General features: G+C 38.5%; 1 protein-coding gene across 2 annotated transcripts in view; it reads right to left on the bottom strand.

Moving 5' to 3' along the window:
- tyw1 (tRNA-yW synthesizing protein 1 homolog (S. cerevisiae)) overlaps positions 1-26638 on the bottom strand; it is an 83585-nt gene that overhangs the window by 22273 nt on the left and 34674 nt on the right. For both annotated transcript variants that reach the window (XM_042487317.2, XM_088079325.1), the window contains exons 12-14: positions 21379-21556; positions 17938-18073; positions 11946-12056 (exon numbers count right to left, since the gene is read on the bottom strand). In XM_042487317.2, the coding sequence (XP_042343251.2) occupies positions 11946-12056; positions 17938-18073; positions 21379-21556 (425 nt within the window). The remainder of the gene's footprint in view (positions 1-11945; positions 12057-17937; positions 18074-21378; positions 21557-26638) is intronic.

Genomic DNA, 26638 nt, shown 5'->3' on the forward strand with positions numbered 1-26638 from the left:
TTTCTAACTGTGCCTTTCCCAGCTGAAAATGTCTTCTTAAACTGCCTGTTTATTCTTTTGTGTCTAAAGTATACTGTATATGAAGATGAAAATATATAAAAGTCCACATTATGATGACTGTTAACCGTCTGAAATCTGTGAAAACTGGTCTGATTTCTTTCAAAAACAGAGGGTGAAGGCAACAAGAAACTAAATAAGACATGGCTCAACCGTTAAAAGTTAATTAAAAAATTAATTCAATAATAAAAGTGTTATCTAAAAAATGGGCAAATGAATATAAAACAAATTAATAGTAAAACAAATGGTATTTTATTATGTTTTTTTCTGTGACATAATCTTAGATAAAATTATTGTATTATAAATATAGTTTTGGGAGTTTTAGAATCCTCCCTCTTTTTGACAATTTTAAGGTAAGTTTCTTGTCACATTGTACCTTTTTTTTGCAATATGTGGGACATTTCTTGCCAAGTTTTTCATTGCCTTTTTTCTCTGTCTTTTGGAAAGAAATTAAACTAATTTGCTCAGGTTTCTTAGGGTCAAATGGCTTGTGAAAGTCATCTGAACATAGCACAAGAAAAGGGTTAAAGTCACAGAACTGATGCTAATGCTCTGGTCTCCCATCAGTCAGGGATAATATGAGAGCTGGTGAAACGACAGAGCATCTCCCTCTATCTAACTGTCACCATCCATCCCGAGACACTCTAATTACTGAGCTCATGATGCTGCGGCCGATAAGTTGCCCGAAGCTCAGCAGCCAGAGGGGTTCATCTGTTCAGTGAGGGACGATAAGCTGCTCACAGGCAGGAGGAAGGGAAGTGGGGGGCAGAGAGATAAGAGAGAGACAGAGCAGATCATTTTGAAATGAAAGACGAGAGCAAGATGAGAGAGTTTGCCCCGACACTGACCTTTTACCTGCAACAGAGAGGCTGCTTCAATAATTGATTGTCAGGATTAGAGGAAGATTTCACTGTGATTTCTGCTGTTCTGAAGGTCAGACTTTGAAGAAATTAAACACTTTATACAGTTTATAAAGTCAGGTAGATTAACCACCAGGGTTTTGGACAAATAGGTTACAGGTGGGTGTGAAATATAAAATACATCTCTACAAATACCACCAATGAATAATCTGTGAGGGAGCTGCACTGAAACTCATGTTAGTGTTATCAATCTCTCACTTATTTTTCAACTTAGGGATGTCAAGCCTTAGTTAATTTGATTTCAATAGCCTGATATCAATTACACCAGTAATTAACATGTTGATTTTTAGGGGAAAAAATATCTATAGCCTTTTCCACCAAACTTAGCGTGTCTATGCAGGTTTTTTAAACATGGAAAAATCTGCTTAAAAGGCAGGCGATAGACTCCTTCCCATGGCCAGTAGAGCAGAGCTGTGTACAGGGCTGTGTACAGGGCTGCGAAGCAGACAAGATGCCTTTCTGTGGTTTTAACTAGCGATAATCTACAAAATAGTCACGTAGTAAACTGAAGAGTAGCAAAATGAATCAATGGTCTAATGTGCATAAATGGTCAGAAATATTTTCAGTGATTTACAGTTTACAATTGACATCCCAAGAAAGCAGGTAAAAAAAAAATGTAGTAACTTTTCTGATTATGATGAAATGCACCTGTTGATTTATATATATATATATATATATATATATATATATATATATATATATATATATATATATATATATATATATATATATATATATACACACACACATACACATACACACACACACACACACACACACACACACACACACACTATTTACCAATTTAACAGTATATTTTCCATATTTGGCAGCTGTTTAGATGCTTACTTTGTGGTTCATTTTATTTTGTTATACTTTTTTCAAAGTTTTATGTGCAATAACAAAGATGCAAATACACAGGTATGACATACAGAAAGGGGGTAGGGGTGGGTACAGGTAAATTACATATAGGAAATCAATGTGGAGAGATTGACTGTAGTTGCACATGGTCAAGATTTGAATGTTTATTAATATGAGAGTCATTATTAACATCTGTGGTAGTTGCACTAATAAAAAATGAATAAAAGAGCAGTGCGTAATATATAAATATACACATACAGACACACACACACACACACACACATATACATACATATATATATATATGTTATATATATGTTTCAATTTGCATGTCTGTCTCTAATGTGTATATGTTTGGAACAGATGTGTGTGTTTACCTATCTGTGCTTCTGCATATATGCGAATGCACATGAATGCTGTATGGATTTGCTGTGGCATTATTTTGTTGTACTTTTTATATTTATTCTTACAGAATCTAAATTTCACTCAAAGTTACTATTATTTACAAGCTAGATCTTTTATTTGTATTAACATTTGAATGAAACTGACACTGTTTATGCTGCCGAATTAAAATATAACACTTATTGATACAATTGTGTCTTTGTGAAATGAATGATAAAATATTCTTCAGTATTTTGTCATATCATCAAAAATATCATTATCGCATGAATACTCTGTGGTATCCGTCTTCGGTTCCTCCAGAGCATAAGAAAAATGTCAAGAATTGATGTGTTCTGCTCTCGTGATCTCCCTGTGTAATAAAAGGAAGCGGAGCATGAACGAAATGGAAAATGTGAGTGGTGCTTAATTATATATTAACACATCAGTTCCTGTGTAAAGTCTGCGTGTGCTAACAGACACATTTGATGGGTATCTCTGTCCGATCCAATGCTCCCTGCTGTCTTGTTAGCGTTGTGTTCTCTGATAGAATGAAATGCCATGTGGTGGCGGATCAATACACACTCCAACTAGAAGTCTTTAATAGAAAAACCAGCCAAGCCTCGGGGGACAGCTTAGATCCAGAAGTGTGTGTTTTTCACCCATTAACAGCACATCATAAACCCCATCATGAAGCCGAGACTGGCTGGAATCAAGTTGTTGATTGCTTAAGTAGCAATAAAACACGCTGTGTAAGTAGGCAAGATTAGCTTAATGTAGAGGAAAGACAGAGAGGAGATAGAGACGCAGATCGTCATTGTCACACAGCTGCTCATATTCATTTTTGGACAGATGGCAAAAAAAGAAAGCTTTGACATTTACAACACATGACAAATTTGAGTGCAAGAGCACATTTGAACACAGTGAGGAGAATCAAAAGAGGCAGAGAGAAGAAAGACCAAGTGAAATGAAAGGAGATGAGATGGCCATCATTGCACAACAGATTAACAACAGCAGAGACAGAGAGCATAAATTAAAAACTAAAACAAACAAACTCTTGGGAGAGAGAATCTGAAGTCTGCACAATCCTTTGAACTGAACTGATCTCTGAACTGACATAATGTATACATTATTTGTAAGCTTGTTATAAGACTGACAAATCAATGAGCCCTGCCACATCCTGCTGCCCCCTAGCTGTACTATAAACTACTGTTTAAACAAAGGCACAAAAAGCACTAAGACAGAGGCTGATTTAGACTATATATATATATATCAGACTCATAACCCCTTAAAAAAATCTAAAAACATCAAATCATAATTTTACAGGGTTTGTTTTATTTTTAATTACCAGTTAGCCTCTCAGCTATACCAACTTGCAGCATTATCCAGCAACAGACTGCATTAACCAGTCAAACAGAACTGGGTTCAGTTTACATGATACATATAATGAGCTTCATGCAGCAACATTCTCTTAATTTTTCTCTTATTTTTTGTTACGAGAAACTTAAAATACCGCCTTGCAGTGGTATGCCTCCATGCACCACTTAAGTTTCAGATACAGTTTACATCCATGTCCATGAAAACATGGATGCTTCACACACATCTTTATAATGAAACCAATTCATTCGTCATACCAAGTGACCGTTTAAGCCAAATTTGAAGAGATTTTCTTATGGTGTTCTTAAAATATTGTGCTCACAAGAATTAGACAGACAAGGTCATATTGACCTCGATCTATGACCACCTAAATCTAACCAGTTCGTCCTTGAGTCCAAGTGGATGTTTGTGCCGAATTTAAGAAAATTCCACCATGGTATTCTCGAGATATCTCTCTCACAAGAATGATACAGATGCAAGTTCACGGTGACCTTGACCTTTGACCACCAAAATGGAACCCCTTTATTCCTGAATCCAAGTGGACGTTTGTGCCAAATTTGAAGAAATTACCTAATGATGTTCTTGAGATATCTTGTTCTTGAGACATTGTGTGCACAGTGACCTTGACCTTTGACAGCCAAAACCTAATCAGTTTGTCCTGAAGTCCAAGTTAATGTTTGTGCTAATTTGATAAAATTCCCGCATCGCATTCTTGAGATATTGCTCTCACAAGAATGAAACAAATGCAAGTTCACAGTGACCACCAAAATGGAACCGCTTCATTCTTGAGTCCAAGTGAACGCTTTCACTAAGTTTGATATTCCTTCAAGGTGTTTACAAGATATTGCCCACACAAGAATGGGACAGATGGACAACTTGAAAACATAATGTCTCGGACCTCAGCTACTGATGCGCATAAAAAGTATATATGCTTCTGCAGGCTGTATAAGGGAAAACCTCTGCGTGGGTTCGAAAGACTATTACCAATATCTCCCAGGAGCACAATACCATCTTGAACTGTCACACACTGCTTTCATTTTGTGTTTGGGGCCTGAATGGGTGCAGAGACACTCATTGGACGGACAAAGGACGGAAAGAGGCAAACAGACGAGACAAACACAGTGAGTCCCCTTACACACAACCGGAGTATGATTGATGGGAGGAGTGTGAGCTTGTTAGTGTTAATATGGGAACACACTGCCAGACCAGCACGACTCCCAAAAACACTTCATTAGGAGAAAAAATGAAAAGCACCTCCTCGCATAACCCCCCAAATAAAACACACACACACACACACACATTTCTGCTGCACATTGGCCCTTCAGAAAGTTTTGTTTGGTTTCTGCACAGCATGCTTCGGCCCTCCAACTGCAGGAGCCCCTCATTACAGCACCAGCTCCCTCGCCTCATTATAAAGAGAAGAAAACCTCCATCGTGCTGCAGTTTTCTGACAGGGCTGAGTCTGTTTGTGGTAAATGTGAATGTTTGTATGAATGTGTCTGTATGTCTCTGTTTGCTCTGTGATCGTCTGTTTGGTACATCTAGTTTGTGCACCTGGTAGCTGAACTTTTGTTAAAAAGTCAATCACAGTTAATCACAGGTAAAATGGGCCAAATTTTGTGAATAGAAAAAGAGCAAAAACAAATATTAACTTTGCAATGTTGTGCAATAATTTAAGAAATCTACAGGAAAACCTACTTGTTCCTTGTAACATGAAGGTCTAAGCCACAAAAACAGAGCGGATTTCCATAACAGAGTTGCGTAAAACTTAAGCACTATTTTCGCAAAGTAGAAAAAATGCAATTACGAGATTATTGCGTTTACAATGAGTGCTGATTTGTATCTTCTCTGGCGATAACAATCCAAGAAGCATGGCGATGGATATTCAAAACATTAGCGGTTTTATTTCTATTGCAGCCATCTATTGTATTTTATTTTATCAGTGTGTAATGTGGGCTCAAGTGGACATCACTGGCTTGAGACGAGGGTTTTATCTGTATTGGTCTGCCTTTCTGTTTACAGCCCTGCAATGTTGTCTAACTGATCATCAGCAGATAGTGCTATAGTGTGAACAGTTAAATCAATAGGCTGCTGGAGGCAACAACATCATTACTTCCAGTCTTGTGTGCGCTTGCACATTCTCAACTAAATAAGTTAGGTCATAACTAACTCTGGTGTGTGTGGTGGGCTCTTATTTCTGCAGCGTCAGCAGCCTCGTGATGCAACACCAGAGGAAAATATCATAGAAGAAGAGAGTACATAAACAAGTTGCTCCTGCTGTTTTACAGAAAATAATGACTCCTGATTAAATGCATATTTTCAATGCAACATTAACGAGACTGTGTTCTTTTGTTGTTACATTTCATCATTATTCTCTCTCTCTGACTCAGAGATGATGGCACTTCAGATGCAGATATCAAGGATGTGCATTGAGACTAGTGTTGTCACGATACCAGAATTTTTAACAGTATAAGTATATCAATATAGATCAATATAGACTGAATCACAATAGCCCTTTAATACAGAGATGGCGCTATAGAACCACTAAGAAGTCACCTCTTTTTGCCACCTGTGCATTTTTATAAAGAACCAAAAAAACAGCTGCATCATGCAGCTTCACTGTGTGATTTTAGACAGCATGCCAGCACCACAGAAGCAAAAAAGGCTAACGGGTCTGACATTTAACATGTCATTAACAATCATTTACCCTCTCTGTTATATGGCAGCCGACCTTGTCCTCTGCCCCCAAACCTCGTTATTTTCCCAATATACTGCATTTTCAGCTGCTGTTCTTCTTCTTTAGGTTATTTACGGCTTCTTTTTAAATCTCCCCCGGTGGGTAACACACAGGCACCATGTCAGTGCTGTAACTATCCTGAAATGTAATGAAAGGTATGAAAATTATACAGACTCCAGCTCCAAATTGTGTCACCAGCGCAAGATGGCTGTGGCCTCATCAGAGGCCATACGGTGACACCACTCAAGCCTAGTCTCTAGTGATTGGTTCGAGAAAATAACATCTCCCTTCCCCAGGGAAATGCTAGAGTGGACACAATGTCAGACTGTAGATGGAAACGCAGTGTAAAAATTCTGTCCAATATCAGGCAGACATAGTATACCTTTAATGCCTCCTATCTGCTGCAGGATAACACTTTATTTGTACTGGGCAGTTCCCAGGGGGCATTCTGCGTAATTGTGAGCGGGCTGTTAAAAAAGACCATTTAGATCAGTATACCTGGAAAAAAATGAAGGTTAAAGTAAAGTTATAACTGCTGTAGCTGGGAGCAGTGGGATCCCAGTGGAGACTGGCCAGTGATGGAGCTCTGTTAACAGGTAGCGCAGCAGCAAGATGTGCTCTGGATTATGAATGAGAGAATGTGGGGAGGTAATCCCGTGTGGACAGAGGTGCTTTATGAATACTAACTTTGTCTGTGGGAAGCCTTTTACCTGTCCTTTTGCCTTTACGGCAGGACATTTAGGACAAGGGACGCGTGTAATGGACACAAGGTGATGGATGAGCTGTGTTTCGGTGGCCTGCCAAATGAGCAGATCACCTGTTAACATCAATTAGTTTGCACCCCTGTAGTAGAATGAAAACAAAACACAACGGAATCTGAACACAACTTTAGTTGACTTCAAAGGTCAGGACTCTGTTATCTCTGCTGTCTGAGGTGGAGACAATTAATTGTGCTGGCCTATTTTTTTATAGAGTGTAGGAACTGTTCAAAAGGAATGCAGGATAAACTGTACTAGACAGCAAGTACCATTTTTACTGGGAGGAGGCAGAATACATTATCAAAACAAAGAACAAAAGTTCATAGTCTGACTAGTTTTCCCCTGTGAGGGTAGCGTTTTATGTTCAAAGGCAACATAAACTTAAAAGGGGGAAGAAGTGTAGTATAAGCAATGATACAGAACAGCACACTTTAAAGTCCAGTGTGTAGGATTTAAGCGGATATTTTGGCAGAAATGGAATATGTGTTCTTTGGTGTATAATCACCTGAATATGAGAATTGTTGTGTTTTCATTGCCTTAGAATGACTCATTTATATCTACATAGGGGCCAGGTTTTCTAATTCACAATAAAAATGAAGTGACTTACAATGGAAATTATTTTTGTACTTTTAGTATACATGAGGTGCCAGAATACATAAAACAGCATCAAAATAGAGCTTGTTTATCAAAAAAAGTACATGGATCCCCACACCCCCTGACAGAGGTCCTAGGTAAATCCTTGCAACATCCTGAAATCATAGAAAAATTCCGTTCCTACATTTCTAAAATGTCCTGATATCCTAGAAATGCTTAAATTCCTAAAAAATGACCAAACATCCTAAAATCCTAGAAATGTCCTGAAATTTCAGAAACATCCTAAAATCCCGGAAATGTCCTGACATTGTAGAAATGTCCTAAAATCCTACAAATGTCCTAAAAAACAGCAATGTCCTTAAATCCTTGTAATGTCTTAAATTCTAGAGCTATCCTTTAAGTTCAAATTCAAGTTCAACTTTATTATCTCAAGGAAAATTTGATCGGGAGCAACCATGAAGACACAACAAGTACACAAAACAACATCAGATACACAAACATGTAGAAAATCCACAGTTCAAGTCACACACAGGATACTTCAACCACTTCAACAGAGTCAGAGGCTGGAACATTTCAGACACTGCATATAAAGTGCATCAAGTCAAATAAAGTGCAATGCAGTTAGTAAAATAACGTTTCGTTTGGTTCGAGGCATTCTGTAACGACGGCCAGAAGGAAGAAGATCAAACTCAACAAAGAGAGGATAGTAAGGACAGGTCAGGATTTGTTGGGCTTTACTGATGACCCGTTTATTACAGATATCCTGCAGCTGACTCTGCTGCGCCCCGATCACCTTGCCTGCCACTTTGACCAGCTTTGCCAGCCTTGTTTTACTCGACAAAGTAAGATGTCAGAACACTTTCAATAACACACCGATAGAACAGACATCAAGACATTGCATACTTTGCACTGTGTTCATCTTTCTTAGATGACAGAGTCGTTGGACCTTTGTACACACAGCAGTTGTGTTGGATTTAAAACTTGTGTGTTATCAATAATGGTTCCCAAGTATTTATATTCAGGAACAATCTTAACATCCATATCATTACATAACAGTAACAGTATGACCAACACTGGGTTGTCAATAATCATATATTTGGTCTTAGACAAGTTAATCTGTGGGTAAAAATCTTTGCACCAGGTGCTAAAGTCATCGACCACAGGACCATGCTCACACTCATTGTTAGTTTAAAGGCTTACAATTACTGTATCATCAGCAAATTTCACTCAGTGCTTGTTTTGGTAAGAGCTCCTACAGTCATTAGTATACAAAATAAAAAACAATGGAGACAGAACACAGCCCTGTGGGGAACGTGTGGAAGAGAATAATTGCGAGGATAAGGTGCCATTGACCCGGACACACTGATACCTGTTTGACATTAAATCAACTATCCAGCCAACAAGATTCAAGTTCAAGTTAAAATGAGAAAGGACTTTCTCAGCAAGTAGGTAAGGCTGAATAGTAAAAAAAATTTACCAGTGTTAAGGTTGCATCTTAATTAATTAATTGCATAGCACAAGACTTGAGCACCCGACCACTAATATTATCTGGCCCAGGGCTCTTACTGACCTTAGTCTGTTTAAACAGCTTAGCAACTGTTGGGACGTCAATGTTCAAATTAGAGGTATCTTTCACAACAACTGGTTTGATCAAGAAAGTCATCAGAGTTAAATCTCAAGTAAAAACTATTCATTTCATTTGCAAGCTTTAGTCCTAAAAATGTCCAAAAAATCCTAGAAACGTCCTGAAATATATATATATATATATATATTTATAAACATATACATATTCATACACACACACACACACACACACACACACACACATATATATATATACACACACACATATACAGTATATATACACATTATCACATCATATATCATATGTAAAGGTTAAAAGGAAGATGCTACACAGTAAAATAAGCAGCAGAAGGCTTCAAACTCAGCCTTAAGAAGTGAATTAGGTGAAGATGTTTCTGTCACTTACAGGCAGGATGAGGGAGAGCTGGTGCTATTACTCCTGCAGCAGCTGTCACTGCTGCAACTGTTATTATTACTGGGGTCAAACTCAATGAGTTTCACTGAATAATGAACACGGACTGAAGTGAGTTTGTCACTGTGACAACCGCGGCTCAGACCTCCACAGGATGTCCCTTCTCAAACTATTAATATCATGTCTGCCAAATGACAAGGCTGATGTGTGCCACACCATGAACCACCCAGTGAGTTATGATGCTCATCTGGTGACACTGATGTGGACACAAGTTCCAGCTACGAGAATCCTGGAGGGGAATCGGCATAACAGCAGTATCTGCTGCAAAATAACTCTTGAATCCTGTTATTTTTATCTTTCAATACATTTTCATCTGGGTGCAAATAACTACCATTGGGGAAATTTGCAATTTTGCCGGTCCAGTCTATGAGCTTGAATCAGTTTGAATTGATTGATTAAGTATTTCTATTCTATTCTATTCTATTCTATTCTATTCTATTCTATTCTATTCTATTCTATGTCACCAAATCCAACTTGTATTGCATCAGTAATAAGCAGTATGACAATAACTTGGTTTCCATTGACCCTAAAATATGCCAAATTGAAATTGTGACTATAAAATACGCCTAATGGAAAATTGAGAAAGTCAATTTAAAAAAAACCCAAAACAATAATAATCATTAATAATAACAATCCAGGCGATTTGGAGAAACCATAACCATAGCAAAACTGCAATGGAAACACTCTTTTGGCTTTTATAGGTCACATGATGCTATGGCTATGAGCTTGTCAGTAGGAACTGACTCCCTCATGATGCAGCAGGAGCTACAAGAGCTGCATCACATAACTCTTCAAAAGTTGATTGGATCATGTGCTAGTTTTGAATCCACAATTCCTCTGTGAAATCGTGGACTATCACCTCCTAGAAATCCCTCATAAGTGGCCAGTCCCTCGTATAAGGGGCTTGCTTTTCCATCATTGCTCGCATAACACACCTACGTCGTCATCCCGAAATTGTGTTTTATTGACATTTCAAAAATCACTTGTATAATGTGATTAACATAATATTATGTTTGTTGATGAATATCAACGGTATCTGACAGGCTGTGAGCTGAGGACAGCAACATGAAGGAGATCAAATTGCAGAAGAGGTGGGAGAAGGGACCAACCCTACCACTAACAACTGAATTAATTCAGCACCACATTTAACAGCCCCGATAATTTGTGGAACCAGGGTGACGTAAGCGTCCTGGTTGGCATACAGAAAAAAGTCATTTCTGAGGCACTCTTTGACACTTCTGCGACAAAGCTGAATATGCTGAACATATCTGGCAGGTGTAAAAGCAACCTGACCAACCAAACTCATAATCTAACTCGCCAAATGATATCAAACAAACTACATACCTCACCAACAAAAGCACCCAGAAAGTTAGCAAAACTCATAGGACACACTATTTACTGACAATGTCAATAATTCATGAAGTCAGACAAACATAAATTTGATTGTAGGCGAAGGGCCCTGAAGTTCCTAAATAATTAAAGCTTTAAATAACTAACAAAACTCTTTTTGGCTCCTGGTGAGAGTCAGCATATTAAATAGGATCTGTTGTGTCTCATTCATTTTAGATAAAACAAAAATTAGAAATGACACATGACTTGAAGAAGTTCAGTTTTCAGTTTCTGTATCAGGTTGTTTTTTGAGCATGCTCCCTTGATGTAAAAACTGGTGGAGAGCCAAAAAGGCGAGCGAGGAAGATGATTGGCTTTCATCTGAAATATTTAGAAACATCCAGGGCTGTTGAACCAATCCAATACAAATGTTTAATTAATTCTATTTGTTTCCTTTCATCTGGGAATACAATAACACTATATTTCTGAGATGAGGACAGTCCCTTAAATAACGTCATAACTTAGTGGACTGCAGATGATATGAATGTAGTTGGAGATATCATGATCTCAGAAGAATAATAGCTGTTAGAAGCAGCCTGGTGGTCAGTGCTTCAGGCTCATTTGCTTTCAGAAAACTAATTATATGGCACAAATGCCAGAGGCTTTGCTATTAGGAGGCTTTACTCTGGATGCACATCAAAGCTCAGTGCAGAAAAATAATGTGAAAACAGAGACGCCAACACAGAAATACAGAAAAAGGAATATGGTGTAAGTATGAAGACAATTATTGCACCATTAAAACTGCTGATAAATAAGACGCCAACAGAGAGTAGGAAGAGAAAACACATGCAGATAGTGTACATGCTGCTGAGCCCTACCTTGACCTCAATGAAGTCCGGCTGGCCCAAAGCGATGAGCTCTGAGTATGCCTGCATCTCCTCCACGTTCCAGGCCTTCACCAGCGTCAGTCTGTACACCGTCCTCTGTCTCTGGTGATGGAAAGAGAAGAAAAGTGAAGCGATAAATATGATGGAGTTTTACTAGTGTTTTCTAAAGTTAGGTTTGCATACAAATGCTACATTAGCTGCTGCGTTATACTGAGGATTCCCCGAGCCGACCTGAAGGTTGAAGACATACTATCTACTATGAGACACCTTTTCAAATTACTTTGTTAACTTCAGCTACGCCAGCTGCCAAAAATGTCTCATCCTTCATATGCAAAATCCTGGAACTCCAAAGCATTAGGCACATTTACATTGAGCCTGCTAATCTGATTAGAGTGGGTCTAAAAGCTCAAACAGATTAAATATGATCCATATAAACACCTCGGTCAGCTTAAACAGGCCCAAACCGATTCAAATTTCTATCGGCTACAGAGTGATAGTTTAAACCTTTGCATAAACCGATCAAAAGGAAATCATGATGACGCTAGTTCATCTCTGGCTGCGTTCTTTCTGCGCATGCTCCGCCCTCACATAAAGGGGACATGACGATATCCGTTTCTTCACTTCCAAAAAATGGCGACTTCTAAGCAGATGTGGACTACAGTGGAGAGTCTGCTTTTAATCCAAACTCGTAAAGAACTGAACATTATTAAATCCATTTTAGCTGTACTTTGACTTCAGCTTCTGCGGGGGGCAAACAAGACGCTTGACTGTCCTGTAACCATAGTAACTCACTCACTCCTGCCTGGGTGCGTGAGAGGAAAGGGAGAGAGTGCTGTGCTGCTGTCAGAAGTTATCCGTTATTTATTTTTCACTGCGAGAAAATGCACTTGTGGCATGAGAGTGTGTGAAAAAGTGTCAACTGCGTGTGTCTTGTAGTCAATGCAAGAATTAGCAGCCGTGTCAAGTTTCTATATTCATCATTTTTGCGCATGTCACACTGCTGCTCCGTTTACATGCGTCATCCCATGTAAAAAGTTGACCTGAAATCATCAATCGGAAGAGAAAGTGTGAATGTAAATACAGCTATCTATGGAGAAAATAAGTTAACAGCAACCAGCACCTTAAAGTGAAGACTAAAAACAAGCTACAAACCACACTGGATTTAAACAATTTTCATCTCTCAAGTGCTGTTTTTGAGATTTGAATTTGCATTTGAACTCAGGTACTTGGGATTTTGCTCATTCTGAGTCTGACGAGAAGCTCTCCAAATTATTCTATCACAGTAGGTCCACACTGACACAACTGTTATAGGAGCTGAGGCTTTATTTTCTCAATGCACTTTTAATAAATTTAAGTTTTACACATTTTAATGTAAACCTGCTTTATGTTAGTCCAATCTGCAAGAAAATGAACATAAATATGTCTATAAAAGATAGACTACACTATGTATTTGAAAATATATACAGATTTGAATCAAGGTCAAGGTCAGCAAAGTCTGATCTGGACATCACCCTTTAGTTAACTTTCCCTGGGTAAATAAAGTGCTGGAAAAAGCCCCGCTCACAGTCCAATGGTAGATTAAGGCTATTGTTGTCTCTGTATTGCAGGAGAAAGCGGATTATTGAGACTGTGATGGAGAAGAAGAAAGACGGGAAAAGACGGGGAGATGAAAGAAGGGGACTGGTGAGGAGAGAGGACATGAGAAAGAAAAAAATACAAAGAAACAAGTGATTGACAATGGGAGAAGAGAGCGCTCTCTCTCTCTCGCTCTCTCACTGGAAGGTTATCTGTAACACATGGTCCTTTCAGCCCAGTAGGGAAGGGGATAATTGGCCAGTGGAAGCATGGAGGTGAGGTATTTCAAGCTGCCTCGATTCCAAATCCGACACCGAGGCACAGCTCTATCAATCCCCTGGTGCAGCGTCAGGGAGGCCAGGTGGAGGAGAACAGAGAGGGATAAGCGCTGGGGAGGATGGAGATAGAGACCACCATGAAATGGAGACTTAGGAGCAAGGAGCTGAGGCAGGAAGGAGGAGGGGGGCAATGATGGGAACAGAAAGAGAGAATTTATTTTTGGAAACTGGGGAGTAATACACAGCCCATCTTGACACGTACATGTGCAAGTACACATCACATGTAAAACCCTGTGGCGGTGAATTCTAATCATATTAATGCCTAGTCCACATGTACATGGGTATTTTAAAAAAACATAGCTTTTTCCAGTGTTTAGGCCTATCATCCACACACAAACAGTTTTTGGGCACTAAAAACTGACCTTCTGGAAAATGTTTTTTTTTTTTTGCTAACTTCCTTTGTTCTGTGTCAGAATGTGCATATTTATCTCCGCCTGCATGCCATGCAGCGTGTTGCACGCGGTGTTCATACTGACAGCGTTGTTGATGTGACACTTCTGCAGGGCTAAACACATATTTCACTCATTTATTAAGGTGTGCAACTCCTGACTTATCAACAATACAGCCCTGCAAATGTTTCACAATCAAATGCCTTGTGTCAGCAACCGATGGGATTTTGTCAACAGAGACGTTGTCAGAAGGCTTTTTTTTCCTAACAGTAGCAGGGAAGTTTGGTGCTACAGATATATTTGTATTTCCTCATTTCTGTGACAGATGAAGACATTGAAACTGTGATAAAAGGTGGCATAGAGTCAATAAATTTATCTAAACACCATTTTCACATCTATTTCTGCTGCCAACCACCCACGGCACGTGGAAAAAAATTGGCGAGCAACCGTTTCTCAAGATGTGCCGTGGCTGACATGCAGAGATGTGCCTGACCAGAGCTGCTCACACAGGCAGAGTGTGTTTAACTTCACTTCAGTCTCCACTGCGATGTGCCATTGCTGTTGTTGGTAAAAGCCAGGTAGCATACCCAAACACTGCGTGCTGGACATATAACATTATACTGATTGAAGACTTGCCAGAATGACATCACCACGTCTGATAATGTTACTACATCTACAGAGTCGAAAGGAGCATTGAGTAATTTCCTTTTGGCGTGTTGAATTAGTATCAACTGACACCTGACTTTGAATTTTTGATTGATTTTATCCATATTACGTGATATGGATCAGAATAACCATACCCAAATCAACCCAGCTTCAGGAAATAACAAAATGACCACATTTAAAATTTGTATTGAGGCTAATGTCTGATCATTTTTTATGTACTTTCTTGATGAAGAAAGTTTCTGGTGTTTTGTATTCTGAGAAGCTTTACCCTTACAATGGCAGTAATTCTTGTACAGGTATTGATCAGTTCAGCTGAGATGTTCCTATTATTTTTTTCCACCCCTGCAGTTACCTTCACATTGATATTTACTTGTCGGCACGGGGTGAAAATTGCTGTAGAAGCAATCAGAGTGCAATGATCCGTCGCCTGTGATTTGCCTCAAGCTGAGTTATAATGAATTTATCCATAGTTTGTTAAAGCATTAAACAAGAGGAAGCCGGCCTATTACATAAAGGTGTAATTGAGGCTCCCTCTGAGAGACTTCACGGCCCACATCTTTCTCAAGGTCGCTCTGCCGCTGCGACCAAACTCCATATTTTCCCCTTACCTTGGCTTTTTAGGAACTGAGAGAAACAATTTACACAAAGGCTCTGGTGGTTAGATGCAGCCTGAGATAATGGAATTTCTCTCTGCACACGAGTGATGAAAAGGCACGCAAGGTTATTGAAGGCACTTTTTCTTGGGCACAGATCACACCCTTAATAGAAATGTACACCTCCGGATGTTTTCATTCCTGCAGCAGTGGCAGCCGCAAACTGTTAAAAGTCTTGAGAATCAATAAAAAGCCTCTCTTCCTCATTTGAGTAAAGTGTTAAAGACTTGAATGCTCTCTATCAGTTATTGGCATCTTGCTGTCATCACAGAGGAATTCAGTGAATACAGAGGACATCTCAGTATGAGAGGACTCAGTCAGGCTTTTTATCAGCTCTTCCGAGTCACTCGGAACACAAAAAAAAGATGAGTCTGCACAGGAGGTAAGAATCTGCCACTTCAAACAAGCTGACAGTGAGGTGAAGATAAGCAAATCGCCACAACTGCATATTTGTGCTAACAGTTTACCAAGAAATGAACTTGTGTTGTCAACATTTTTAGTTGTTGTGGATTTTTAGTGCGTTTTCAAGGGTGAGACAGCAGTTTGAAAGAGGACTGTACTTCAGATTTTCGGAAGTTTAGTTTCTATTCCGGTCAATGGTTTAAAGATAATGGCTTAACTGCCAAGAAGATTTTTGAGCAGTGACACGTTTGTCTGATGGTTTACTTTGCTTCTCTTCAGTTTGCGGCACTGTGTAACAACCGGGTCTGGAGGGAGCTCACTAGCAGCACCGCTTATTTGGCAATTCCTGCTAACACTGTCCTGACTCAACAGCGTGCAGTTAGCGGTGATATATTTAATTTACTCAAGGTATCGTGGCTTGTTCCAAATTTAATATATAAAATGACTATATCACTAACATCGAGTATAAATTGTCACGTTGTTTTTATAAGCCATCAGTGTTTGGGTCCCCTCACTCTCTCTTACGGCTCTCTGCCTCTCACAGACACACACACTAAGCAGGGCTTTTGCAGAGCTCCGATCGCGACTATTTACTGACATTTAGCGGCCACAGAGCACCAGTGTGACTTGCAAATATTAGTAATCTATGAACTGGGGTGCTATTAGTTTGTTGCCCACTCATAGTGAAGGAATCCTCAAAGTTAAGGCACCGCGTTATCTGTTAACTGTCTGCTAACATCCAACTGTTGACGGAAAGCTTCAAGTCCACAGAAAACACATCGACACTTCCTGCCTGAGATGAGCCAAGTCCTTCAAAATAAAAGCACCATAGGACCCGCTCTGATTTATTTCATTATAAGAATACTTGTTAAAATCTCATCATATTATATTATCTAACTTCCAACTTATTTTATTAAACGTTATTATACCAGTAGTGTATTCAACTTAATAGCTACTTTATTTAAATTTATTGTAACTGCAGTTTATTCAATGATTTTTTTGAGTACACTGGTTTAAGGGACATTTAAAACTACTGAGATATATAAAATGCATCACAATATAACCTTAAAATATTGTGATATTATTTTAAAGTTATATTACCTAGCCCTAGCCTCATGTATTTCACAACAATTTTCCCTTAAAAATTAATCAGTTAGCTACTAGATAATTGGTGCTTTTAGAAGCAAAATTAACTGAAACTGACATCCCTTGTTTAATCACATAAAAACATTACCTACCACCAATTCCTTAGACCTAGAAAGGGAAGAAGTATGAAATAACTTCTATGCATCCCGAGATCTGTGGTCATATTTTTATGTTTTTATCTGATATCTCACTACCAACAAGCACTTAAATAATTCACTCTGTTGGTGAAAAGCATCTCTTGTCTGCTCAGTTCCTAATCTGAGCATTTCTCTGTGAATCTCAGTTATGCCGACTCTTAAAATAACTTTGGCACAAGCACAGGCATGATAATGATGATAATAACAACATCAAAACAACAGCAGGAAAATACCCATCAAATTAATAAAAAAAATTATCCCAAGTAATGAAGCTTAGCAAAATTTCCAGTGGATAGTCTAATTTGTTTCACACTCAATTACAGACTAAAAAAGAACACCATTCAATTAGTGTATTTATGATGCAGAATTACTAACAAGAGGTAATTAAATAGACTTTATAAAGCTTGAGGTAATAAGCTGTTCTGACCTGGAAGAGTAAAAAGTGAAATATGTTTCAATGATGGCGACTCTCCTGCACATGCAATGACTCTCACTCTAAGCCGTTTGGGTATAAATGTACAGATTTAGCATTGTGCTGCTGTGGAGCATTTGTTTTACCTTATTTATGGAAATTTCTTTAACTGAACCAATGTAGTTTCATTGAGCAGCATCAACAAAAACATATAGTTCACCCCCATGACTGGCTGGAAACCAAACTAGCTCCATGGGCAGCTTACCTTCTCTCCCAGGGCCCTCAGGCTGTCCAGGAAACGGGGCCAGAAGTCTTTGAAAAGTGGTCGGTCGATCTTCTTCAGACTGTCTTTGGTGCTGGCGTCCACACTAACATACAGCTGGGTGACTGGTACAAGGCTCCTGGAAATTACAGAACATATGGAGGAAGTTAGATTGCCAAGTTGCACTTACAGTGTCCATCCATATCGGTGAAAACATGGATGCTTCACACACATCTCCCCCTCTGCAGCACAGAAGATCTCTACAGTCAGCACAGTTTACAGATTAGTGTCACCAGATTAATATCTGATCAGATGTCTCACCTTCTGATCCTGACATACGATGTTGAATAATGGCCAGAAAAGTCTTTGATTTGATTTGATTTGAAAGAACAATTACCTTGACCTGTATTTATATTGTCAATGATCTTTGACTATCAAAATCTAACCAGTTCGTGGTTGTCATCAAGTGGACGTTTGTGCCAAATTTGAAGAAACTCCCTGAAACTGTTCTTGAGTGATGTGGGAGTGAGTGACCTTGAATTTTGACTTTTGTTCACCAAAATGTCATCTATTCATTGTTGAGTGCAAGCGTATGTTTGTGCAAAATTTAAGTAAAATCCCTCAAGGCATTTTTAAGATATTTCGCTCACGAGAATTGGACTGACGGACAACCTGAAAACATAATACCTCCTGCCACGGCTATTTGTGTCATACAAAAAGAGGATAAGAATAATCCAGCTTGAGAGAGAAAGATAGTCTAATAAGAAAGGTCGCACATAAATGAGGGAGCAATTGAAAAAAATAGTACAAAAGGAAAACAAAAAGAATATATTTAAAAATTCAGTAAGTTAGTAATCCTCAACATCATCAGAATTCTACATTTTCCCAAAAAACACGTGTATCTCTGTCAGCTCTCTGAAGGAAGGCAGTTGTTCTGCTTTAGCGTGAGAGAAAAAATATTTGGGCTGAATATAGATCTGTCCTTCAGCTCCACTCAGTATACCTCTCCTTTTTCATTCAATCATATATATGCAACAACATTAAGTCTATGTAGTTGCGCTTAAACTAACAAATCCACTGCATAGACGGATGATGGCAAATTGAGTGGGCAGGCACAGAGGAAGCTGTGAAAAACCACCTTATTTATATAAATTATTTATACTCTCCTCATCAATATTAAATAGGGAAAGACATTAACTTGTGGCACAATCTGTAAGAGCCGCAGGATGCAGCGGAGAAGTAAACAGAAGCAGTAAAGTGTAAAAGATTCACACGACTGAAACAAGGAGAGCTAAACCCTTTCATGTGTCTTTAGATGGGAGATAAAAATATTTGCTGTGCAAGAGAGGCAATTATGTAAAGATGCAAAAACAACCAATTAGCCAAATGAGCAATGAGACAGAAAGTTTGGAAATTCAGCTCTTTGCACAGTAAATGAACAGATGATGACAGTAGTGCAAAAAGATGGAGGTATTTCAAATAATATTTTAAGCACTGGGGAGGGACTTATGCTTTGTTTTATTGTTTTTTGGCTTAGGGGAGGGGCATACATCTTTAAATGGCTGTATTTTGTATTTATTTTATTGCAGATTTCTAAAGAAAACATGACAGTGTGTTTTCCTTAAAATATTTTCACCTTTTTTCAATTTTTGGTGATTGATTGATTTTGACAGTTGTTGTTTTTTTTCCCTTTAAACATTTTTGGCGATTTTTAAAGATTTTGCCTTTTTTTCTTTAAAAAATCCTGACAATATTTAAAGAATACATTTTGGCTTTTTTTCTTTTAATGTTTTGAAAAATTGCACCATTTATCATTAATAATACATAAAACCAGACATTATCATTGGATTTTCAAATGTCCGATGGTCCTTGTTTTACAGGTTTGTGAAACAAAATTCCATGACTTTTCCAAATCTTTCAGGGTATATTTAGAGTTCCAAAACTTTTCCAGCACAGGAAACTGCTATTTGCAAATTGTATGACTTTTCCAGATTTTCATAACCGTACAAACCCTCTAATCAGTTCGAGCAAAAAGCCCATACAGTCTTGTTTGTTTCTTGTGTTTTCATAAATCATTTTTATCCTCAAAATACTTTCATATAGTTTTGAAACTTTACATTTATGTGGAGCACATGCATGAAACCAGTGGCACTGTGGTGCAGTGATCCGCGTTGTCGCCTCCCAGCAAGAGTGGAAGTTTGCATACTCTCACAGCATCAGCATGGTGTTTCTCCACATTCTCCAGCTTCCTCCCGCAGTCCAAAGACATGCAGGTTAGGTTACTGGTGACCTCAAATGGTGTGAATGTGAGTGTGAATGGCAGTGTTGTGTTGACAGAGTGCTGAGCAGAAGCCGTGGTGCAGGATATAATAATAATGTTGCTCTGAGGTCACTTCAGGACACAAAACTTTTCCTGCTGATGCTTACAAACACTCCTGCATCTCAAGTACAAAGTAAAGACAAGTGTGTGTGTGTGTGTGTGTGTGTGTGTGTGTGTAGGTGCATAATGTTCATGTCTCTAAGAACTGTGCCTGTGGTGAACTCCTGTCACAGAAACATGGATGCAGACTGTGGCGACCTGAACTCCTGTTGCTGAGTTTTGATTCAAAATGCAGTATTTCAGAGAGGCCAATTGTTTCATTGACATACAGCATCACCCACAGGTCAATCATTAGCCCTTTTATGCAAAGATTGCACTGTAGGGCTACTATTAACACTTTAACACCAGATCAAAGTTTTCTTATGCTGCATTCAGACATCATCTAAACCTCTGAAACCTGAGAAAATTGGTTTGATTTGTTTCAAAAGCATTTCCACAATTCTGGAATTTTTGTAAGTGCAGTGCTTAAGAAGTGGTGGAGTAATATTTTTAGTAATGAGGAATGTGTGCTGTCATGCAGATTTGAACACAACATCTTGTTGTCCAATCAGATTGCTTAGTCGGATCTACTTGTTGTATGATGGTTTAAAAGGCCTAGTTCATCCAAATTTTAAAGCAACCATCTCACTTTTTCTTAGTGGCATCTGCCAGTTTCAGTTCTGTGTGCAAAGGTTTTGGCTTGCGTGTTTCAAAAGTTAAAGTTAATGGAGTTTTGTTCGCTCAAAGCTCTGAAAGTTTAATTTGACGATGCTTTGCTGATTTTTTATGTTCTAAGCCAAACAGAAAAAAAACTCATTCAATACCATTTTGTTGTATCTTCCTTGTTAAAAGACACACAGCACTTATAACTGAGGATAGTGAACCTTTGATCCTTCCTGTGAGGCAACAACCGAACTACTGCGACACACTCCTATTGCCTACTTTCAGATTCATCCCCCCGGACTTCAAAGAAAAGAGCATGCAAAGGCAGAGAATAAAAATACACAACAGAAACATAATGAGCCAAAACAGAGCGGCTGGATGTATATTCTGAGAAAACACAAACAGGTTGTGTGTGTCTGTACCTGATCTCCTGTGGGAACTGAGCGTTAGTGACCAGGAAGCTGGAGATGTGGTGGGAGTGCAGGAGGCGGATGAAGGTGTTGATTTCGGGGTACATGATTGGCTCACCCACCAGGGAGAGGGCACAGTGTTTGACTGCCAGGCCCTCCTCGTAGCGCTCGGGCTTCACTCCAGGGACACCTGCAGGTTGAGAGGTCAGCGGCTGAGTAAATGTTTTAATGTCCACCTGAGACTTGTTCAGTGATTATTAATAATATATCAAAATAATTATTAAAAATAAAAAATAAAATAAAATAAAATAAAACATAATAATAAAAATCCAAACGACAATAATTATAACAATCTTAAGTTGTATAGCACATTTCATACAAGGAATGCAGCCCAACGCACTATACAACAAAAAAATTACATGCACTAAGTGCTTCACATGAAAAGACATAGAAGACATAAAGACATAATAAAACCTGCAAGTAAAAATAAAACAAAATAAGATCAAAACAGAATAGATATGATGCATTTTCACATGGATGAGACCCACTTGATAACACTAGTAAAAGTAAGATAAAAAATAAGGATTAAAATAAATAAATAAATAAATAGAATGCACAGGATGCATAACATAAGATGGAAAATAAAACCCCTGAGACAATATTCATAAAAATAAAGCTAAAAATAGTGTATAAAATGCATAAAATTAAGGACAATACAACATTTTAAGGAGGTGCAGCAGTGCCAAATGCAAAGCTGTCAAGTTAGAGATAGGTTTGTAGTTTCCTTTTTAAAAGTATTTAGCAAGGTGGCTTCTCTGATAATAAAAAGAGTGGCCTGACATGTGGAAACATGAATCAAGACGGCAGAAGTTAAAAAACGGTGGAAGTAACAGCATGAGGTCGGGCTATGAAGTGAGGTCAAACTGAGCCATTACATAAAGCCAAACGGGCTCAAGAGAGACGTGTGGCGTTGATGAAAAATGCGCTGAAGAGAGGAGAGGAGAGATAGTGGAAGTTTGAGCTCTGGGAGTCGGGCCTGCAGCCCAGTCTCTCTCTCTTCTCCTCCCTCTCTCCTTCTTTCCACTGGGTGGTCTCGGACTCTTCCAATGTTCAGTGGATCCAGCAGAACAAACTACAGGGGGCTGTAAAATAAACTCTGCAGAAGTTCCTGAGTGTTAGGGAGAAACGTTATAAAGTTTGAAAGACTACTGTAATTAAACTTTAAGATGACTAAATCAAGTGTTTTTGAATAAGAAGAAATTCATTCATAGAAACATTTACGGCTAAAAAGCATTAAACACAGTACGAACCTCAGCTATAGGCATCAGATTTTGCAGTGAATTAAGACTGACTTTCACACCTGATAACATTACTTTTACTCTTCCTGTTTAAGGTGGGAATGTCACGCCGTTTTTCTGCCTTGCCATTGCTTATAAAAAATATAACTGGGGAAAAAGGTTGAGTGGTCTCGCCTTTAAGCCAGCAGTGGAGGTGGTAACAGCTCTGAATCCATGTCTGTTCAAAAGGAACAGCCAGCAGGAGCAGCAGGAAGGCTACGGGAGTAAATCTGTTCCATCTGATTTTGATATTAAACAGCCAATGAATTTCTCCAAATACATTTTTCCCAAAGATGGTTTCTGACACTGAAGGTAGTTCTCATCACCCTGATGTTTGTTCAAGTATTTGTTTTGATGATAAGTTTGGTTTTAATGAGTTATTCAATTCTACAAAAAGGGGATATTCTGCCATGATTGACAGGTGTGAAAGCTTATCCACGCGCTCACATTAAATGGGGCTGCTTGCGATTGGTCGGACTGGTATTTTGGTGAGAACATCCCCACCATGGATATTGCTACTGCGCAGACTCTGGCTCTCAATGACATCACGAGCGCAAGACAGCAGCGGCCGTATCGCGGATATTTTAGCCTCACTTAAGCATAGCGGGGTTCAGTGGGGGCATCACCTTCATCTTTATAAACAGTGGTCTTGACTGATAAGACCTTATTCGGTAAGCAATTGAGGGTTTCTGCGTCATCATTCTCAAAACACTGCAGCAGCACAGACACTAGGCATAAGCATAGCAATACTTATGTGCTTTAAAATTATATATTGTTTGGGAAGGGGTGGGTGAATTATGGTATTTGTGCATTGTGTGATTTATGTTATATGTTACATGTTGTGACGGACTTTGAAAACTAATTTCCCTATGGGATAATAAAGGCTATCTATCTAAAAAGATATTAGTGAGGATGAAGCCAAGTCTTATTCTGGGTTTGGAGGAGGGTTAGTGGAGGTAGATGGTGTCAAGTGAAGCACCAGCACAACAGATGATATAAACCTGTTTCCTGCTGCCAGCAGAAAGTATTAAAAGCTGTATGATTTGATGGGGAGAGGGAATAAACAAATAGTAAAAGCTTCGGGGGGAAAAACTTTCATATGTTGTCAAGGGGATTTAATGTGATACAGCAGGTGCCAGTTAATTTGAGAGTACATGCAGTGAATCTCAATTACATCAAACTTTGGACTGTCGCCTTCATATGCTCCATAACACAGTCTATGAATTATTGATAAGTTTGCAGCATTTGTAAGGTTGAACCATAGAGAGCAACTGTTGCCACCTTTCAAGGACAAATCACATCTCTGAACAGCTGCAAAGACGTCAAAAAAAACCAAAAAAAGCCTCTCCCCCGAGAGAAAACCACTAAACTGTGTTCATATCAGCCAGCTGAGAGAAGTGTTGAAAATCTCATTAAATGTAAATATCTCATGGTAAAATTCTGTTACATTCTCACATATTTCCTTCCGTTTTGGGGGCCTCTCTGTTTCTGAACTGGATCACTCACACAGAGTCTATCAGCGAGAATGAAACACACAGAACACTTTTCGGCAGTAGTGTTCAGTGTCAACGCAGTACACTCACTTTGGTAAAATTAAACAAGGACACGGGTGCTCAGATGGGAGTGTAGAAGTACAGTATGCATGACTGGAGTGAGACATTTTAAAAATGAAAAGTGCTGTGTTGTAGCTAAGAGAATCACAGAACAAAATATTTAATTCATAAGTTGACTTAGCTGCGAAAGTAAGAACATTACCAAAGCTTCCTCCTGTATGTGTGCAGATGAGCTACATAAAGTAAGCTTTATCATATCGCCCCGAGCACACACTCATGCAGGACAGCTAGTTAACTGCCACCAAAGAGCATAAACTGTAATGTCACATCATCAAGCACTGATGAATGTAAAATGCATGATCGAATAAACAAACCTATCAAACCAACTGCTGTGCAAAAAATGTTTCAATTCTAACGTTTTGAAACAAATTGCTCATAAGTCCTGATACAGATGTCTGAGATCAGATTAGGACATACCATGATTCAGTTTAAGACCAGAATAAAAACTTAAGGGAGAAGGGCCTGAAAAACTTCAGTGACCTCTAGCAGAAAAATAAACTGCATTTTTTTCTCATATTTAAAGGTGAGCAATAACATCTCATAATTAACTGTTGCATAATGTTTAAAACAGCTTTGTGATGAAACATTTCAGCAGTAGATCATCAGGTAGTCAGAGCAGAAACCAACCTGTTTCATCACACTGAAAGGTTTCAGAGGCAACGTCTGGATAGTTCATTGTGCCAGACATTACTAAATTATCACTGTCAATGCTAAATGGAGCTGAAGGCTGCCTAGCGTGATTTTGAAGTGCAACTGGAAATAAAATCATGGATGATAAAGACAATATAAGCTTGTGCTTTGCTCCAGTATGTTTCTAATTAGAAGTGCAAAGCTTTGTTTAGTAAGAGCATCTGAAGATATACTTTTCTTATTTTCTATCCACTTTGTGGATGTCTTTTGTTTTCCTCTTCTTCTTTTACTTTAAGTGAACCAAGAAGCAGCTGACTGTCAATGTAGGCTTATGTGCACTATTGTTCCATTATAATAACATCAGGAAATGACATGCATTATAATACATCATGAATATCTGCTCTGAGAATGATATTAGCTATAAAGTGGTCCTTTGAAGAAGATATGTCTCAAAAGCTTTTAGTTTTTGGCATCTATATCAACTCCAGAGAACAACGGCTTCTCTGTGTAATAATGGGATCAGCAGCAGCTCTGAGGTTAGAGAGGGAGCCTTCTGACTGTGAGGTCACAGGCCTTAAAATCACTTTGGCTGGAGGTTCAGTCGTTAAGTCGCCTAAGCAATCTTTGATGTCAATGCTCTGTAGCTTTCACAGTTTGAAAGACGGTCTTTTCATAAAACTGGCCTGTCTCTACAGTTTGGAGATGCAAATACTTTTGAAATTGGGTCTATCTGACCAGAAAAAACAGAGGAAAAGGGTTATGGGATTTGATTTTGCTCAAGAAGTAGAAAATCTACAACTACCAGAATGCACTATGCCGCACTGTACCAATAAACGTTCCTGCTGGTGAGTGATGTAAATGCAAGTTGCTCACCTGAAACACAATACAGTGGCCAGCTGGAAACTAACAATCTCAAATTATAATTGAATAATGACGTAAAATATGTTTCTGAAGACATCTGAGGTGATTGTGGTCCAATGTGTATGATTTAATGGCATCTAGCAGCATCTAGCAGTAAGGACTGTAACCAGCTGAAACTTCTCCCACATGCCAAGCGTGAACTCTTGGTTAGGATTTCTTCTGTTCGGGTTTTTTACCAGGAGGCGAATTATCTACAGAGGTCTCTTCATCTCCAAAACAAATGGCCCAGGTGATTTAAGCCTATGAAACCTGGGCAAATTAGCTTAACTTTTTTAAAAGAATAGGACAATGAGCAACTTGAAAAAATATAGCCAACAAATTGGCAAGAAATTAGTTAAAAGTACAAGAAAATTACCTGAAAATTAGCAGAAAAAAGTAAATTTAAAAAAAAAAAACCAAACAAACATGAAAGTTAAAGTTTAAAAAACTGTAACTATGCAGTAAAATATTGTCAAAATATTTATTTATGATAATTATAAATATGTAGTTCTCTAAATATTTCCCCTAGCTTTTCTAAATATACTGAAAGTAGCTCTTTGCTGTTTTTTTTCATATTTCTAAAGGAGTCAAACCAATTTGCAGAGAATTAAAAGGTTTAATTACTTGTAAAAAAGGCATCTAAATGCAGCACAAGAAAAGTGATGATGATTCAGGTTTTAAAAGGTTAAACCAGTGAAAACACTGAATTAAGCTGTTTAATGTTAAAAGAAAATCAGTGTTTCTGCTGGAGCTGAGTTGCCACTAATGTTAGCTCAACTTGTTTCCCTTAAA

The sequence above is a fragment of the Plectropomus leopardus genome, chromosome 6, assembly GCF_026936395.1.
Source record: "Plectropomus leopardus strain MGB_pleo_1.0 chromosome 6, ASM2693639v1, whole genome shotgun sequence".
Lineage (NCBI taxonomy): Eukaryota > Metazoa > Chordata > Actinopteri > Perciformes > Serranidae > Plectropomus > Plectropomus leopardus.